This window comes from Symphodus melops, assembly GCF_947650265.1.
Source record: "Symphodus melops genome assembly, chromosome: 18".
NCBI lineage: Eukaryota > Metazoa > Chordata > Actinopteri > Labriformes > Labridae > Symphodus > Symphodus melops.
In genome coordinates this window covers 21,255,490-21,271,020 of record NC_136708.1, presented here as the reverse complement: position 1 = coordinate 21,271,020, position 15,531 = coordinate 21,255,490, and the positions used below count along the sequence as shown (strand labels likewise).

Here is a 15,531-nt window from a genome sequence, read left to right as displayed (position 1 = left end):
TGAGTCGCTGCTGTTGTTGAGTCTCTCGCTTCTGCCACACTGTTTATTTAAACAAATGTTTAGATTCAAAAACATACTCAAATGTATGTTAGTTCTTATCATGTGCAATTTAAACACAAATTTACAATACCACATATCCAATACCAAACCCATACACAAGCATAAGGTCAAATTAACTAAATTACTATTTTGCAACTGCAATATTATAAATGGGCAAAGCCCATGTTAACTGGCAACTACTAGATAAACACATAATATTGAACATTTAATTGTACAAAGAGGTTTTAACCAACAAAAAGTCACAAAGTATTCAAACGGAAAATTAACGGTCACGCACGAGCCACTTTAGTCTGCTAGCTCTCTTATCTGTTAATGCTCTCTAAACAGAACTAATCTTTACAACGTATTAGAACACCAACAAAACTATAAATATTACACATAATCCACCCAAAATTGTGTTTTTAAACTGAAGCTACTGACCTGGAGAAGATAACAAAACACAGATTGAGTCGGCTGCTGTTGTTGAGTCTCTCGCTTCTGACAAACTGAAGCGGAGCGCTGTAACCATAGCAACAACACACAGCACAGTCAGCAGGGGAAGTGCTGCCCCCTTGTGGTTAAACAGAAATGACTCTAAAAGAAAATCTTTCAACAAATACAGAATAGATTCGTTTGTGTAACATTTATACAAAGCACCAAACACCATAACCAAAATGTGACAACACATTTCAGTGTGTCACAGAACTCTTCAGTCGAGGTCTACACACAGGTCTTAGCACAGATTAGGCCGACTGTCAGGACGATCACTGACACACAAAAGAAGGTTTGAGTGAAATAACATCAGACCACACTTTACAGATCCAGCTTTATCTGACAGCTTAAATGATCCTGAACTCGTTTGGAGCTGACTGAGCCCTGGAAAGATCACATGGAGGATGTTGATGTGTGGAAACTGGTCTCATACCTGGAGCAGGTGGAGCAGTGTAGAGAGCGAGGCTGGCGGGTTCTTTGTGAGCTGGTTGAAGGGTCGTCGGGGGTTTGCTGGGCGCTCTCTCTGCAAAGCTCTGACAGGTCTTGGTGTAACAGGAACTGTAAAGAGGAGAGCCACTCGCTGGTTTTGGATAAAGAGGGCGAGCTCGTGGATTGCTGCTGCTCAGATGAAACCTGCCACTTGATTAACCCCGGATGGGTCACCTGGGTGAAGGAGGCTGATGTTACAAGACCAGAAACACCCAATGAACTCAGGAAGATCGATAGATAGAAACTTTATTGATCCAGAGGGACATTCAATATACAAGACACAAAACATTTATTACAGTAAACGACCACTGTACTTACATAGAACCACAACAAAGATTAAGGAAGCAGTAACAATTTAACAATATCATATACTTAAAAACACACTTCTGCATATCTGTTTAGTTCTTTGTGCCTGAAACCTGCTCCTCATTTATTCAGAAACTGTGTGTGAATGAAAGAACTGATAATGAGCGTTGATGCTACATTTTGAATGATTCACAACTTAAAATAAATCAGTAAATTATACTCATTAGTAGATAAATATTTACAGAGAAACATTCAACATCCAACAATCATTCAAGATCTTAACTCAAATAAAACTAACGTTTCTTTTCATCAGATCAATGTGTTATCAGCTGAAGCATTTCAACTTCATTTAAAAACAGATATCACAGAGTCCTGATCACTAATGAAAAAACCTTCAACACAAACATTATAATTCTCTGAGCCTCGTTGAAATCAAGGCACTTCATTTAAGTAAAAAAAATATTTATCATCACTTTTTCTTTGCAGTTTATCCACAAGTTCACATTATGACATCAAAGTCAAAGGTCATTGCATCATTTAAGCTCCTTTCTTTAAATCATCTCCCTTCACTTCAAAGACACTTTTTTACAACGAAAGTGAGTCTTCAACTTTTAACATTAACAAAGACACAATCTCCTTCATGTAGATTGAAAAAAAAAAACAGATTTAAAGAATGACTGTAACAACCAAAAAGAAAGAAAAACAACTTGTACATGAAAAAATTACACAAAAAACAAAAAACACGACAGGACCCAGAAACAGATTCAAACACACACAGGGTTTAAAAATGGTTAGGCTTCCTCTTCTTCCTGATTCCTCCTCCTCATTCACCGGTGACTCTCTTTTCTCGCTGCCTGTGGCTGTTGTTGGGTCCAGCCAGAATGCCAGACAAAATCCAGGCTTGTGTCCCTTTGGAGAACCGTGACAAAAGACTCTTACTCCCAGCATGCTTTGCAGATACTCCCAGCATGCTCTGAAACATGTAACACATAGATGTGAGGTTTGGGATGAATAAAAGCAGTTGTCTTTTATTGTTCTCAGAATTTATGAAATTATTTATGAAAGGACTTTGTGTTCAGATTTCACACCTTCAATTAAATACAGATTATTAATTATTAATATTGAGACTGATATTGTAATATTTGGTTGTTCCCTGATGTTATAGTGGTTCAGGTTCATTAAACTTAATTTTAAAATATTTTGGATTTATTTTAATAAAGATAATTCAAAATGTTCATTTGATAACAAAATGTTAATTTTGGCTGCCCTGTATGAGCTCCTGTGAAACCCAACATTATGGTGCCCCGTGTGAGGCACTTATTAAACCAGCTTTGTTGCATTGTTCATATAAAGTAATCAAAATTCATGATCCTTAAAGGGATTCTTCTTCAGAAAATTCTCTTTTCTTTGGGAGATTACATGTTTGTTGTTATTTAAGCAAAGTTTGAGCTCCTGCAAACCCCAGCAATTCTACATGCAGAGTCGACCTGACTTTCCAAACACAACGAGAACAAAGACTACATCCTGAATTAAAGGCTCATTTCATGGAACTCACTGAGTTCAGAGACGTCTCTTTGTCTTTTAGGAGTTTTGAGGTGGAAGCATTTCTTGTTGCTCCACAGCCGGGTCGTTTACCGCTGTGAGATCAGAAACACAATGTTAGCACACATCTGACTGTGAAACCATCATTTACACCAGAAACCCTTTTTCATTTACAGACTGCTTTTAAGATCTGACTTCATATAATAAAATCAAGTTCTACTCACGGGATGGAGGGCGTTTGGCTGAAACAAAACAAAAAGATTATTATTGATTAATTTCCTTGAAGGTCATTGAAGGTCACCTCATCATAACTAATCACCAGATGTAAATCTATCAAACATGTTTGAATGTTTCCTCTTTGCTCTCTCACCATTTCTCTTCTTCAGGAAGAATCCAGCTGCACAGACGATGATGACAAGAAGAAGAACAGCGAGGATGATGACGATGGTCATGATGGGAGGATTCACTGTTGAACACAAACCAAACACAGTCACACAACCTGTGAGATGAAACAGCTTAAAGACACACTCATTAAAGACTACGTTTGTCCGTCTGTCAGTCAGCTCGTCCCGTCTTCATCACTTCTCATCCAGGTCTTACCGTAGTTGGTCTTGATGTCTCGTTTGTCCAGTTTGGTGACGATCTCCTCCTTCACACCAGAGAGCTTAAACACACACTCGTACTTCCCCCAGTCATCAGAGGGCAGTTCAAGGTCAACGCTCATCTGGTAGGAGTCGTCGTGGTTGGGGAGGATCTCTCCGTGCTCCACCTGCTCATAAAGCTCCTCTCCATCTTTCCTCCAGAACATCACGGCTCTGTTGGGGTAGAAACCTGTAGCGTGGCAGGTGATCCGAGAGGAGGGAGTCTTCTGGAGGAGAGACACTGTGGGGAGGTCTGGAGAACAAACAGGAAGACACATTAAAATCCAGAGGTTCCTCTTCAGGTGTTTTTATCAGGTAAAGAGACTAAACACTGTAACTGTGTGTATTTGATGAGAAATAATACAGTGTGTGTGTTTGATTAGAAGTAATACAGTATGTGTGTTTGATTTTTAATAATACAGTGCGTGTTTATGTGGACATAAACAGCTGTTCGGCTGATTGACAGCTGAACGTGATCAGCTGATGTGGCGTCATGTGACGCGGTCGAGGAAACAACGTCTCATGCGTCTTAAAGCTGATTTCCTCGGTCCTCTCTCCTCGGCTTCGTTTCCTCCGTGCATCTCTGGTGGGCGGGGCTAAGACGCAAGTGGAGGAGACAACTCGGAGGACACTCGGTCCAAATAAGGGACTTGAGATCCACCCAGTGTCACAGTCTGCTCTGCTGCTCAGTCACACACCTCAACAGTCAAACTGCTCTCACCTGCTCGTCATCTCCGATCAAGCCAGTATATATGCAACTTCACTTCACTCACTCTTTGCCAGATTGTCTTCGCTCCCATGCCTGACTCTCCAGCACTTATTCACGGCTTGCCTACCTGTTATCGACCCGACCTGCCTCCGACCATCGTCTCTTGTCTCAGCCCCGGTAAACCTACTAGCCTTCTGTTTATGACCACGAGTATTGCCTGCCTGTTTCCTGTTCCTTGTCTGCCTGTGGCTGGTTGGCGTTTGGACTGTTCCTGCTCAACCAGAAAGACTCAACAGATCAGCTTCGTATCTCCAGCTCACCTCTTCTGGTCTGTTGTCTACCTACGTAAACCTGCTAAATAAAGACTGTTTAAAAACGAAACACTGGTTCATTTGTGCTGCAAGTGGGTTCACTCCATATCCGTTAGAGACAGAGCATGTGTGATAGAAACATGAAATATTTATTGTTCAATTACAATATAAACAAGAAAAGAAGAAGATGAACATTGTCAGAATTTAACTCCATCAGGTCATTTGATCCTACCTGTTCTCATCAGAGAGCTCCTCCCAAAGTTCACAAACTTCTTCAGCCAATCAACACACAGCTTGTTGAAGAAGTACTTAATAAACTGTAATCGAGCTTTGTCTTTATCCCACTCCTGTTTGGTGACGACAGCCTGTTGTTGTGGAGCGATCCACGTCAATGTCTTCACGTCCAGAACTATGAAGTCTTCTCCATCATAACCAAACTGATCATAACCATTAACCTCTCCAGCCTCATCATCCCACTCACAGCCTATCATCATCTGGAAAATATGAACACCTGAGAGAGAGAAGGAGAGGTAAGCATTCACTTTTTTCATGACATCAAAGACACACATAAAGTTCTTTTTCTAACTTAATTCGGTGTTTCAGGATTGGAATCGCTTTGGCGTGACCAGTCTAGATGCTCCAATGACACGTCTGTCAGAGACAGAATCAATTATGAAATGTTTGAATCTGATCAATGTCAATAAAAAGTCAAACGAGTCCGTCACAACTTGTCAGAGGCTGAGATTAAATCTTTCAATTACTTCTTTAGTCTGAGAGACACTGAGCAGAAAGTCCTTCAATGAAAGAGTTTATCATGACACAGACACTCAATTCATCTCAACTATATTCAATTCATCGAATATGATTTTAATTCATCTAAATTAATATGATCTAAATTTATTAAACGTGTGTTTGGTAACATCTCTTCAGTAAATTACAGGATCAAAATAATAAACAATCTTTTTTCAGTATAAAGTGAATCATAAACAAACCTTCAGTGTGGTTGAAGCGCTGCTTTAAATTTTCAAGGTGAAACTTAGACCAATGCTGTTCATCCACAGCTCTCTGCTTGAGCATCTCAATGAACTGAGGCTCATCTTCTGTCATTCTGTTCATCCAGTCCTGTTTGGGTTCTGCTCTCTTGGTGTTACTGTCGTAGTATCCTGTCTGAATATCATCAACCACAACAACAGCCACAAACTCTGGGAGGTTTGGGACTTCAGAAAACGTCGTGAAGAAAAACTTCAGAGAGTGAATCACTGTAAGGACAAAATGTTTTCATCAGTTTAATATGAAACTTTTTGCATCATTGAACAAAAGTTATGATCAGAATCAAAAACACTTCCAGAATATTGAACCAAACCTGATCCTCTCTGTGCTCTCATTAAATCCTCTCATTCATTTAGAGAGGAAAAGAAAAAGTTCTCCTGGAACTCTTCTTCTCATATTTCTGATTCATGTGGTAGGACATGTTACAATTCAGTTTGCAGACCGAGACGAACTGGACCGCTCTGTGGAAACAGGGCTTTTGTCTGCTATTGCAGGTTTCAGACATGTTGCTTAGTTGAAGATCAAACCTTGGTGTTTATGTTGCTCCTCTTTCCCCGAGCTTGTAACAACTCTCCATTAAATTACAGCTCATTTCTGAATCCTGCTGTCTGAATGCACGTCGAGGGCGGCTGTGGCTCAGTTGGTAGAGTCATCGCCTCTCAACTGGAGGTCAAGGTTCAATCCCCAGCTGAGCAACATGTCTGATGTGTCCTTAGGCAAGACCCTTAACCCTGCATTGCTCCCACTGCTTTGGTGGTGGTGTATGAATGGATAAGTTACTTCTGATGGATGATACCACACAGCAGCCTCTACCATCAGTGTGTGAATGTGTAGGTGTGACTGCAGTGTAAAAGAGTTTTGAGTAGTCAGAAGACCAGAAAAGAAATATACAAGCTCAAGTCCATTTATCATTCATGTCAATCATTGTTCAGTTTTTAATCTGCTCTTTAGAAAAATAAAAACTGATTAGAACAAAAAAAAAAGTTTTGAGATGAATCTGTACAGGAATAAATGTCTCCACTTTGAAAAGATCTACAAACTTTGCAGCCTTATTAATGTTTAATTGTGGAGGCTGCTGTGGATGTATTTGTTACTTTCACAGATTAAAACTATTTCTGTATTTATTCAGACTGTGGATGTTTTCAAAACCACATACTATACTAGGAGTCCGTACTGATTTGGTCCAAATGCAGTTTGCAGTATGTAGTAAGCGAACAACTGTGAGATTCGCAGTATACCAAAAATACCAGGATGTCATACGGATACAGGAAAATTGTACAGTATGTATCGGACCAGTCTACCTTGTGTACTGTTTCACACAAAGCAAAGTGCCAGGTCAGAGATCGAAATAGCTTACTGATGTGTTAATGTTTGAACTGAGTCCTAATTTATTTCTGCATTCCAGGAGCAGAAACCAGTTTAACCAGGCCAAGCAAACTGTAAAATAACCAAAGACTCACAGTCATATAACATACTACTTTTGAACACAGTATACACTGCATGCTGATTTTGATAGGGTTAGGGTTAGTCGTGTATGTAAGTAGATGCAGAATGCAGTAGAGAGTACCTACTATCCATGCTGTACTCTTAATACCTACTGTCCAGGAGAGAAACACAGCAGGCAGATACTTGTTCCCACTGAGTTTGATTATTGCCCATTTAGGCTACAGTCAGGTAAACAAAAACAAAATAACTATTGAAATAAAGTTAAAAACAGATTAAATAAAAACAAACATACAGTACATACAGGAAGGTACAAATAAAAGACAGTAATAAAGAACTACAGAATATGAATTCAAATGAACCAATAGTTTGTTAAGTCTTTGTTATTAATTAAAAGGATCCATTTCAGAAGGCACTTTAATTCTGGATTAGAAACGGATTAAATTAATCCATGCTCGTTGGCATTGATTTGGAGGCGCACGTGAAGTGACGTTTGATGGTTATTTTTACAACTAAAACACATCAACAATAATAATACATTATATACCATTAAACTGTCATTAAGGACTGAAAGACTCAATTTAAATGCTCTGTTAATAGTTTTAGAGATGAACAATTTATAAAGACATGCGACATTTCTCTCTTTCCATTAAATCTTCTTTAATCTGAACTCACCTGCCGTCGTGTCGTGGAGGAAAAATCCCACGAGAGCCACAAACATCAGAGTCTTCATTGTGACCTGTGAAGTCTTCAGATTTGTTCAATTTACATCCTTTATGTTTTTAATAAAGTTTTCTCTTCTCTGCATGTTTCCAGCTCGAGCTCTGAGGGTAGAATGACTTAAATCTCCGTCTCAGCCAATAGGAATTCAGCATGACGTCACTAGTAACTCGTTCAGACAGGTTGTGAGTGAAAGTGAAAATTAACTCTGCTTATTTTTCAGTCCATGTCGGAGCATTGAGAGACACACAGGACTTTATTTATTGATCATAGTAGAGTTAAACCTTCAGATGATCAGATTATTTTGATAGATTTTGTTGGCTAATGTGACGTTTTAAGAACAATGATTGGCTGACAATGACGGAGGAACGCCATGTCATTGGTTAGATGAGTACCACTGACAGCTGATTAACCAATGACAGCTCGAGAATGACAGTGGAAACGGGAGTGAGAGTTTAAAAAGGGATGAATGAGAGATAGACCTGATCATGAAATCAAATATAAAGTCTTCCTGACTGAATTTACACCAGAACTTCTTATCAAAGACCAACAAGTTTTTAATGTTGGACAGGGGAAGCAAGTTTTTAATAACAGAAAAAAAGTGAAAGAAAATCTGCAGTCCCACTTTTTCATGAAAAAATAGATTTTATTTTCATATATTGATAATAACACACTTCTGCACTTCTGTTTAGTTCTTTGTGCCTGAAACCTGCTCCTCAGAACTGATAATGAGCGTTGATGCTACATTTTGAATGATTCACAACTTACAATAAATCATTCAATTATTCTCATTAGTAGATAAATATTTACAGAGAAACATTCAACATCCAACAATCATTCAAGATCTTAACTCAAATAAAACTAACGTTTCTTTTCATCAGATCAATGTGTTATCAGCTGAAGCATTTCTACTTCATTTAAAAACAGATATCACAAAGTCCTGATCACTAATGAAACCTTAAACACAAACATTATAATTCTCGGAGCCTCGTTAAAATCAACACATTTTATGCAGAAATAAGCGGTAATATTCACACAACTGGAAAACAAAGCGTGTACTGTTTGTAACTGAGTGAGTGTGCACAGCGGCCAGGATCACTGATTCAACATATCATCATGTATGTTACTGGTATTTAACACTTTATTAATCCCTGAGGGGAAATCTGTTTTTACACTCTGGTTATTGAGACGTGCTCCTCAATGCTAATCTGTTCATCTATAGTTGGGTACTTTAATGACAATCACCCTAATCACTCCTGGTTTCACCTTATTGTTTTGGATACTTAATGCTAATCACTGCTCCTTTATGCTGCTGAGCACTTTAATGACCCAGTCTGCATCCCCGCATTGACTGTTTAATGACTGTACTCACACCTCTGGCACTACCTCAAACACCTCTGTACATGCACATGTAACCAGTTTCTAGAAGGTCAGCACTTTTGTGTCGAAGGCTTAAACTGTTTACAGGTCTCTTTTAACCAGCACACATGTTTTTCCCTCCTTCACAGGTTATGTAGGTTTATGCTATATAACTTTAAGTCTAATGCTAATGCTAACTGCACAGGTTTAACCAGTAATTATGTTTACTCTTAGTCACATAGGGGCTCCTAAATCTTGTTTGGGGATTTTGTATACAGAGGGGAGGGGGGACAGCGGGTGTGTATTGTAACTAATGTCTTGTGTCCTGTCTGTCTGTATATTGCTACTGGATGCCTTGAATTTCCCTCGGAATCAATAAAGTATCTATCTATCTATCTATCTATCTATCTATCTATCTATCTATCTATCTATCTATCTATCTATCTATCTATCTATCTATCTATCTATCTCTCTATCACACACATGTACAAACTGTGGACGTGCATCAGTGGAGAGACGTCAGCGTAGGGCTGCTACACAGGGAGCGCAGCAGAGCGGTTGGGGGTTCAATGCCTTGCACAAGGACACCTCTGCAGCACTCGAGAAGTGCCATGGCACCTTTCCAAATACAAAACCCAACTTCTGCTCCAGAAGCAGCAGAAGTATAAAACTCAAACTATGATGGATTATAGATCAAAACACAAATACTTCTTTGACACATGAAAAGCGGCGTGATGGCGTCACAGATTCTCTTCTCTCCATGAGAACAAAAAATAAATCATTCATTTATGATTTAACTTTTTTTAAGCATCTTTTGTCGGCTGAAAGCCTTTTATATTTGAAACTAGCGTCACCAAACAACCCTAATGTTGGAGCGGATTTGTAATGCATTTGTCAACTTTTCTAATTCGTTTTCTTTGTATTTCAAAGATTCAAATTTAAATTCCCAACTCTGATTACTTCCATGTCTCATACGATGATAGCCAATTAATTCCCAGGAGAGCGTGTTGGGTCTGCTCCTAGTTTCATGGCAGAACGTTCCTGTAAACCTTCAGAGAACAAAGATCAACATGAAATTAAAAAAATATTCATCATCATTTTTTATGCAATTTACAAAGCAGCAGAGTCGACCTGACTGAGCACAACACGCCACGAGAACAAAGACTACATCCTGAATTAAAGGCTCATTTCATGGAACTCACTGAGTTCAGAGTCGTCTCTTTGTCTTTTAGGAGTTTTTAGGTGGAAGCATTTCTTGTTGCTCCACAGCCGGGTCGTTTACCGCTGTGAGATCAGAAACACAATGTTAGCACACATCTGACTCTGAAACCATCATTTACACCAGAAACCCTTTTTCATTTACAGACTGCTTTTAAGATCTGACTTCATATAATAAAATCAAGTTCTACTCACGGGATGGAGGGCGTTTGGCTGAAACAAAACAAAAAGATTATTATTGATTAATTTTATTAAAGGTCATTGAAGGTCACCTCATCAAAACTAATCACCAGATGTAAATCTAGAAAACATGTTTGAATGTTTCCTCTTTGCTCTCTCACCATTTCTCTTCTTCAGGAAGAATCCAGCTGCACAGACGATGATGACAAGAAGAAGAACAGCAGCGATGATGACGATGGTCATGATGAGAGGATTCACTGTTGAACACAAACCAAACACAGTCACACAACCTGTGAGATGAAACAGCTTAAAGACACACTCATTAAAGACTACGTTTGTCCGTCTGTCAGTCAGCTCGTCCCGTCTTCATCACTTCTCATCCAGGTCTTACCGTAGTTGGTCTTGATGTCTCGTTTGTCCAGTTTGGTGATGATCTCCTCCTTCACACCAGAGAGCTTAAACACACACTCGTACTTCCCCCAGTCATCAGAGGGCAGTTCAAGGTCAACGCTCATCTGGAAGGAGGCGTCGTGGTTGGGGAGGATCTCTCCGTGGTCCACGTCCTCATAAAGCTCCTCTCCATCTTTCCTCCAGAACATCACGGCTCTGGCGGGGTAGAAACCTGTAGCGTGGCAGGTGATCCGAGAGGAGGGAGTCTTCTGGAGGAGAGACACTGTGGGGAGGTCTGGAGAACAAACAGGAAGACACATTCTAGTTTATTTATCAGGATTTAATGTTAAACACTGTTAGCACTCATGTTTGAGCTCACTCTTTAAATGTACTGATAAAAAAAGAGACTGGAATGAAAATCCAGCTTCTTAAAGTGTAATTCAAAGAAGAGAGGGTCAGAGGGGAAGAAAGAGAAGAAGAGAGGTGAGGAGGGTTCACATGGAGTGATGAAGATCATCACTCCATTTGATCCTACCTGTTCTCATCAGAGAGCTCCTCCCAAAGTTCACAAACTTCTTCAGCCAGTTAATACACTCCACGGTGATGTAGTACTTAAGACGATCTAGTCGAACTTTGTCTTGATCCCAACTCTGTTTGGTGACGACAGCCTTCTGTTGTGGAGCGATCCACGTCATTGTCTTCAGATCCAGAACTATGAAGTCTTCTCCATCATAACCATACTGATAGTGACCATTAACCTCTCCAGTGTCATCATCCCACTCACAGCCGTGCATATTCTGGGCAATGTGAACACCTGAGAGAGAGAGAGAGGGAGGGGGAGAGAGAGAGGGAGGGGGAGAGAGAGAGAGAGAGAGAGAGAGAGAGAGAGAGAGAGAGAGAGAGAGAGAGAGAGAGAGAGAGAGAGAGAGAGAGAGAGAGAGAGAGAGAGAGAGAGAGCGAGCGAGCGAGAGAGAGAGAGAGAGAGAGAGAGAGAGAGAGATTACATCATAGACAAACTGAGATCACTATAAAGTTTTAGAAACACACACACTGAAACTGATGATGAAACTGATCCTGGACTGTCTCAGTCTCAGTCCAGGATCAGGTCTGTAGACTCGTCCTGCTCGGCCCTCACACACTTCAGCAGTGTGTTACTACAGCTGCTCACAATATAAGACCAGCAGGACCAGTATGGAGACTGGGAGACAGTCTGTGTGTCCTGATGTCCTCTGTTTCTTTTTATTATTATTATTATAGATTATGTATCAGATTTTTAATAAATCAATAAATGTTTGATTCTCAATGTCAATAAAAAGTCAAATGAGTCCGTCACAACTTCTCAGAGGCTGAGATTAAATCTTTCAATGACTTCTTTAGTCTGAGAGACACTGAGCAGAAAGTCTAAAATTCATTAGTGTGTGTGTGTGTGTGGTAACATCTGTTCACTAAAATACAGGATCAAAATATGAACAATATTAATAATATCTAATATAATATATTTCAGTATAAAGTGAATCATAAACAAACCTTCAGTTTGGTTGAAAAGCTGCTTCAAATTGTCAAGTTGGAATTTCAACCGCTCATGGTGACGTAGACCTCTCCCAGTCTGACCCTCCCAGAACTGAGGCTCATCTTCTGTGATTCTGTTCGCCCAGCTCTGTTTGGGTTCGACTCTCTTGGCGTTACTGTCGTAGTATCCTATCTGAATATCATCAACCATCCCAACACCCACAAACTCTGGGAAGTTTGGGACTTCAGAAGACGCCGTTACAAATATCTTCAGAGAGTGAATCACTGTAAGGACAAAATGTTTTCATCAGTTTAATCTGAAACTTTTTGCATCATTGAACAAAAGTTATGATCCAGCACACAGAATCAAAAACACTTCCAGAACATTCAACCAAACCTGATCCTCTCTGTGCTCTCATTAAATCCTCTCATTCATTTAGAGAGGAAAAGAAAAAGTTCTCCTGGAACTCTTCTTCTCATATTTCTGATTCATGTGGTAGAAAATGTTTGGATACTGAAATGATTGATTCAATAAATCAAATCTTCAAGTGATGCAGTCATGTTCCTGACTTTCACTGAAACATGTTTATTTATTAAGGTCTTGACATCTTATGATTCGTCCTCGTGTGTGTGTTTGTGATTATTGGTGCTTGTGTGGATCAGTAAACATGTTTATTTGTGGGTGAAGGATGGAGAACAACCTGAGAGAGATTCTGATGTCGAGGTCTGATAAATGTGTCTAACTTTAGAAAAACATTTGAAAAAGTGTATCTGGAGAAAATGACCAACTCTGTCTTTAAATTACGGATCATTTCTGAATCCTGCATGATGTCTGAATGCACACTAATGGCGGCTGTGGCTCAGTTAGTAGAGTCTCCTCCCATAACAGAGACTCTCATCAGCCCCACAGTCAGAAAACAACACAGTAATATGAAGGATCAAACTGCTTTAAATGTGTTACATTAACACTCACGAGACTTTTAACCGCACTAAAAAAAAAAAAACATGAGGTGAAGCAGCCAGTAGCTCTGTCTCAAACAGGATGTGGCAGGAAACAGAAAAGCTTTAGACAAAGACTTTATGCTTGGTTTGATATGCAGGAAAGGCGAATAGTTTGTTTACAAGTTGATAAAGAGTGAGACCATGAATACACCGCAATATATGCCTGTAGCCTCCTTCTATTTTGAGTGAATGAGTATAGTTTGTATTGTGATGGAATACTTTATAATGGCGAATTAATAAAACACGGAGGCTGCAGCGCTATAAAAGTAACGGTCTTGGCCTAACTTACCTCAATGTGTGTAAATAATGCTGATGTGAGAAATAAAACACAAAGAGTCAATGTGCAAGCTGCCAATTAAAAGGTGAATTTAAGATACTCTATAAAAGAGTTCACATTTATAAATAAGAGATGAACAATTTATAAAGACATGCAACATTTCTCTCTTTCCATTAAATCTTCTTTAATCTGAACTCACCTGCCGTCGTGTCGTGGAGGAAAAATCCCACGAGAGCCACAAACATCAGAGTCTTCATTGTGACCTGTGAAGTCTTCAGCTTTGTTCAATTTACATCCTTTATGTTTTTAATAAAGTTTTCTCTTCTCTGCATGTTTCCAGCTCGAGCTCTGAGGGTAAAATGACTTCAGTCTCCGTTTCAGCCAATAGGAATTCAGCCTGAGCATCGACGTCACTAGTAACTCGGTTTAACTGACTCTGACAGGTTTTTAAATGAAAGTGAAACTTAACTCCACTTCTTTTTCAGTATTTGTCAGAGAACTTTATTTATTGATTATAGTAGAGTTAAACCTTAAACTGATCAGATTATTTTGATACATTTTGTCTAATTTGAAGTTTTAAGAACAAATGTAGCCTTTCATGAGAGTTCAAAGGTCAGATTCAGGGATAATCTGTAGGGATGTAGTTGAGTCTTTTTTTTGTCTGCTCTGTGATTTAAAATAAAAAATCCTAATCCAGATATAAATATAGTTTGATATAAATTATAGTGAGCTGCTCTCCTGTCCTGCAGTAACTCAATGTGGCCACACAGTGATTATCACACACTTAAAAACGTGTGCACAATCATAATGTTATTAAATCAGCTGAAGGAGGACGTCTTGGACCTTTTTGAAGTCCTCATTTTCTTCATCTCTTTCTGCATGTGTTGTGTGTAACTGTAACAGGTACAGGAATGTACCTGTGCACAGCTTCAAGTGACTGGAGAAGATAAAACACAGATTGAGTCGCTGCTGTTGTTGAGTCTCTCGCTTCTGCCAGACTGTTTATTTAAACAAATGTTTAGATTTAAAAACATACTCAAATGTATGTTAGTTCTTATCATGTGCAATTTAAACACAAATTTACAATACCACATATCCAATACCAAACCCATACACAAGCATAAGGTCAAATTAACTAAATTACTATTTTGCAACTGCAATATTATAAATGGGCAAAGCCCATGTTAACTGGCAACTACTAGATAAACACATAATATTGAATATTTAATTGTACAAAGAGATTTTAACCAACAAAAAGTCACAAAGTATTAAAACGGAAAATTAACGGTCACGCACGAGCCACTTTAGTCTGCTAGCTCTCTTATCTGTTAATGCTCTCTAAACAGAACTAATCTTTACAACGTGTTAGAACACCAACAAAACTATAAATATTACACATAATCCACCGAAAATTGTGTTTTTAAACTTAAGCTACTGACCTGGAGAAGATAACAAAACACAGATTGAGTCGGCTGCTGTTGTTGAGTCTCTCGCTTCTGCCAGACTGAAGCGGAGCGCTGTAACCATAGCAACAACACACAGCACAGTCAGCAGGGGAAGTGCTGCCCCCTTGTGGTTAAACAGAAATGACTCTAAAAGAAAATCTTTCAACAAATACAGAAACGATTGGTTTGTGTAACATTTATACAAAGCACCAAACACCATAACCAAAATGTGACAACACATTTCAGTGTGTCACAGAACTCTTCAGTCGAGGTCTACACACAGGTCTTAGCACATATTAGGCCGACTGTCAGGACGATCACTGACACACAAAAGAAGGTTTGAGTGAAATAACATCAGACCACACTTTACAGATCCAGCTTTATCTGACAGCTTAAATGATCCTGAACT

At 39.2% G+C, this 15,531-nt stretch overlaps 1 protein-coding gene across 1 annotated transcript; it reads right to left on the bottom strand.

Moving 5' to 3' along the window:
• Positions 1 to 1,980: 1,980 nt before the first annotated feature.
• Positions 1,981 to 15,360, bottom strand: LOC306838974 (uncharacterized protein). Its single transcript, XM_079367414.1, has 14 exons — positions 15,117 to 15,360; positions 12,417 to 12,683; positions 11,425 to 11,703; positions 10,891 to 11,184; positions 10,661 to 10,756; positions 10,515 to 10,532; positions 10,369 to 10,385; positions 5,522 to 5,801; positions 4,762 to 5,040; positions 3,469 to 3,762; positions 3,239 to 3,334; positions 3,093 to 3,110; positions 2,882 to 2,963; positions 1,981 to 2,299 (listed from the first exon to the last, which is right to left on the bottom strand). The coding sequence occupies exons 1-13, from the start codon at positions 15,340 to 15,342 to the stop codon at positions 2,908 to 2,910; spliced, it is 2,220 nt and encodes a 739-aa protein (XP_079223540.1). The 5' UTR covers positions 15,343 to 15,360; the 3' UTR covers positions 1,981 to 2,299; positions 2,882 to 2,907.
• Between the last annotated feature and the right edge of the window lie 171 nt (positions 15,361 to 15,531).